We start from the raw sequence: 4,153 nt of genomic DNA, 5'->3' as shown, positions 1-4,153 counted from the left end.
AAACGACCATTTGATGAAGGCGCTGGTCCATCTGCGTCCCAGATGCCCCCGTCTAAGCGTCCGCGATCGTCGAAGAAGGTACTGGACAGTCACTTGTCTGCCGCATTGGATCGGACCTTGACTTCCGACCGTGACGCAGTTCACCTCATCAGTGCTGCTGCTCGAAGCCTCGGACACGATCCCAACCAACTCGTGATAAATCGTGAGTCCTTCCGACGGGATCGGCGAAAATTCCGCGCTGTAGCGGCTGCGGAGATCAAGAAATCCTTCAAGCCGTCCGTTCCGCTCACTGTTCATTGGGATGGTAAGATCATCCCCACAGCGGATGGAGGCCCAGCCGTCGACCTTCTTCCAGTACTGGTTTCCGGAGACGGAGTGGAAAAGCTCCTCGCCGTGCCTAGTCTCCCCAATGGAACCGGACAGGCCGCTGCTCACGCCATTATAACAACACTCGAAGATTGGGGAGTTGAGAATCGGGTGGTTGCTCTCTCCTTTGACACCACCGCTTCTAACACTGGTTTGGCAGCAGGGGCATGTTCCATTGTAAACAACGACTAGGGCGTGATGTCCTCCACCTTGCCTGTCGCCACCACATTTACGAATTAATCTGTGAGAAGGCGTTCTTCACTTGCTTTGGACCCTCTAGCGGTCCTGAAATTCAACTTTTCAAAAGGTTCAAAGGAAAGTGGGAATACTTGGACAGGACGACACCGAAGGCAATGGAGATGGACAAAATGTCACAAAACCTCCGTGAGCGACGTGATGATCTGTTGGTGGAGTTTCAGCGCCTCCTCGACGGGCAGCACCCACGAGACGATTACCGTGAGTTACTTGAACTTTCAATCATCGTCCTTGGTGGCCAGCCGAAGCGCATCCGTATCACCCGCCCTGGTGCTCTACATCGTTCACGATGGATGGCAAAAATCATTTATGCGGTGAAGGTGTTCTTGTTCCGTGACCAAGATAAATTCCAGCTAACACGAGCGGAGCTTTCAAGGATCAAGCGGTTCGTAGAGTTCAGCGTCTCCACCTATGTGGCCCCCTGGTACAAGGCTCCATGCCCAACGTCAGCTCCGGCTCAGGACCTAGCCCTACTGAAAAGCCTGCTGGCCTACCCGGATACGGATGTGGCGAAAGCCACATCTGCGACATTGGGGCGCCACCTGTGGTATTTAAGTGAGCGGTTGGTAGCTCTGGCGTTCTTCGACGACAACGTTAGCCTAGCGACAAAACGAGATATGGTGAAGGCCTCCAAGGAGCAAGAAGGTTCAGAGGACCCTCCACGTCGAGCCACAGTTGACACCATATTAGCCACCTTCACCAATAAGACTATCGCGGACTTCGTGACAACAGGATCAATGAAGCTGTTGCAGCTCATGAGCATCGATATGACCTTTCTCGCCAGTGACCCTGCTGCCTGGAACAAGGATCCGGCCTACTTGGATGCCCAACGCCGCATCAGAGCCCTTCGAGTTGTCAACGACTTCGCGGAGCGCGGAGTTGCTATGATGCAGACATATAACTTGGCCCTAACCAAGGATGAAGGACAAAAGCAGTATCTGTTACAAGTTGTAGAGGCGCACCGAAGGTCCTTCCCTACCGTCAGCAGGTCTTGCGAGACCCAAACTAGGCGACAATGAGTGGGAGATTGACGCCCATGACACCCCCGCCCTTTGAGCGGCTAATACTCATTACACAGAATGAGGGGGACCTAGAAAGGAATGACCTTCAAGCTCGAACAATTGGTACTGAACATAGAACAATCGCCATATCCTAATATTTAAACACGATAACTGAACACGAAACATATTTAACAAATATACGGGGAAAAAAATCAGAAAAAATATCACAATTTTACACCTCACTGAGCGACCTCTAAATATCAATATTTTTAAAAAATATTTAATGCACGTCATTTTTGGTCGAAACCTCACAATTCGGCCGCCCGTCCCAGTAGAAATTCTAAAAAAAATTTTTTACACTAAAATAAGTGTCACCCTAATATACACACACACATATATATATATATATATATATATATATATATATATATATATATATATATATATATATATATATATATATATATATATATATATTCATTATGGGTTCCAGGTATTAATCAGGGGTTGTGTCCCATCTCCTGGGGTCTGTTCCCTTTTCCTATAATTCCTTCCCCTTCTGTCTCTCTCCGGCATATGACCACAGATGTTGTGTCCCGTCTCCTGGGGTCTGTTCCCTTCTCCTATAATTCCTTCCCCTTCTGTCTCTCTCCGGCATATGACCACAGATGTTGTGTCCCGTCTCCTGGGGTCTGTTCCCTTCTCCTATAATTCCTTCCCCTCCTGTCTCTCTCCGGCATATGACCACAGATGTTGTGTCCCATCTCCTGGGGTCTGTTCCCTTCTCCTATAATTCCTTCCCCTTCTGTCTCTCTCTGGCATATGACCACAGATGTTGTGTCCCATCTCCTGGGGTCTGTTCCCTTCTCCTATAATTCCTTCCCCTCCTGTCTCTCTCCGGCATATGACCACAGATGTTGTGTCCCGTCTCCTGGGGTCTGTTCCCTTCTCCTATAATTCCTTCCCCTTCTGTCTCTCTCCGGCATATGACCACAGATGTTGCGCCCACTAAACCAAACTTTCTTTACAAAACCCAAGATAATTACATATAAGGAAGAGATAGAGATTACCATTAACTACTACTACTACTACTACTACTACTACTACTACTACTACTACTACTACTACTGTTCCAGGCTGTCTTATGGAAATGAATCTGGACTTGTCATTGTGGACTATCTGGCCCGGACTTGCCTGATGACCATGGGAACGCCTGACCTTTATGGCTCCGCTGACCCCTACCAGAGGGCACCAAGGTCACCCAAGAGAGGAGGAGGAGGAGGAGGAGGAGGAGGAGGAGGAGGAGGAGAGGAGGATAGGTGTAAATCCCCGGCGTCCGATCAAGTAAGTATTTTTTGTTATTATTATTATTATTATTATTGTTATTACTACTACTACTACTACTACTACTACTACTACTACTACTGTTACCTTGAAGGGGGGCAGAGAAATCGGATCATCTACATTTTACCTCCGGAGAGAAGAGGAGGAGGAGGAGGAAGGGGGGGAGGAGGAGGAGGAGGAGGAGGGGAAGAAGAAGAAGAAGAAGAAGAAGATGTTTGAAGGGAGAAGTATTAAGAGGTTCTTCTCCTTTAAGCTGGAGAGGAAGGAGGAAGAGGAGGAGGAAGAGGAGGAGGAGGAGGAAGACTCAAAGAACAGCCCACAAGTAGAAGAAGAAGAAGAGAATATAGAAAATAACAATAATAATAATCTAGTCATTACCAATAGCAGCGAATCGACCAATCAGAGCGCAGGGATCTCAACTCCAACAAGCCCAGCAGCCAATCAGAACGCAGGCAGCCCTCAAGCCACCTCCCAAACACAAACAAACCCAGCAGCCAATCAGAACGCAGGTAGCCCAACCCCAACAAGCCCAGCAGCCAATCAGAACGCAGGCAGCCCCCAAGCCACCTCCCAAACACACCCAGCAGCCAATCAGAATGCAGGCAGCCCTCAAGACTCCTCCCAAACACACCCAGCAGCCAATCAGAACGCAGGCAGCCTTCAAGACTCCTCCCAAACACAAACAAACCCAGCAGCCAATCACAGTGCAGGGAGCCCAGACACGCCCCCAGAGCCAGCCAATCAGAGCCCAGGAGCCGCAGACACGCCTCCAGAAGCGACCAATGAGAACCCAGAGCCTGAGAAACCCACCAATCAGAGCCCAGGAAGTCCCAAAACAGCAGAAAAACCAGCCAATGAGAGTCCAGAGCCCCCAATATCGACCAATCACAGCCCAGAAAGCCCTAAATATCCAGCCAATGAGAGACCAGAACCCCCAGAATCGACCAATCGCAGCCCAGGAAGCCCCAAAACAGCAGAAAATCCCGCCAATGACAATCCAGAGCCCACAAAATCGACCAATCACAGCCCAGACAGCCCCAAAACACCTCCTGTATCGGCCAATCACAGCGCAGATGCCTCAAAACCGGCCAATCAGAGCGCAGGGTCAACCGACACTGAGAATTTGACCACCCAGAGGCCAAATTTGACCCTGTTTGACCTCGCCGGCAAGCCTACGCGTCCCCCCC

At 49.7% G+C, this 4,153-nt stretch overlaps 1 protein-coding gene across 5 annotated transcripts in view; it reads left to right on the top strand.

The window, feature by feature from the left end:
- Nucleotides 1-2,802: 2,802 nt before the first annotated feature.
- Nucleotides 2,803-4,153, top strand: part of LOC126989250 (syntaxin-binding protein 5-like) — a 45,044-nt gene continuing 43,693 nt past the window's right edge. For 3 of the 5 annotated variants that reach the window (XM_050847897.1, XM_050847894.1, XM_050847893.1), the window contains exons 1-2: nucleotides 2,819-2,966; nucleotides 3,061-4,153. The exon at nucleotides 3,061-4,153 is cut by the window's right edge and continues 147 nt beyond it. In XM_050847897.1, the coding sequence (XP_050703854.1) occupies nucleotides 2,820-2,966; nucleotides 3,061-4,153 (1,240 nt within the window). In that variant the 5' untranslated portion in view covers nucleotide 2,819. Of the gene's footprint in view, nucleotides 2,967-3,060 lie in introns of all 5 variants that reach the window. The other 2 variants (XM_050847896.1, XM_050847898.1) reach the window with 2 other exon arrangements.

Source organism: Eriocheir sinensis, unplaced genomic scaffold (genome assembly GCF_024679095.1).
Source record: "Eriocheir sinensis breed Jianghai 21 unplaced genomic scaffold, ASM2467909v1 Scaffold111, whole genome shotgun sequence".
In the NCBI taxonomy this organism is placed as follows: domain Eukaryota; kingdom Metazoa; phylum Arthropoda; class Malacostraca; order Decapoda; family Varunidae; genus Eriocheir; species Eriocheir sinensis.
This window is presented reverse-complemented; position numbering and strand designations above follow the sequence as displayed.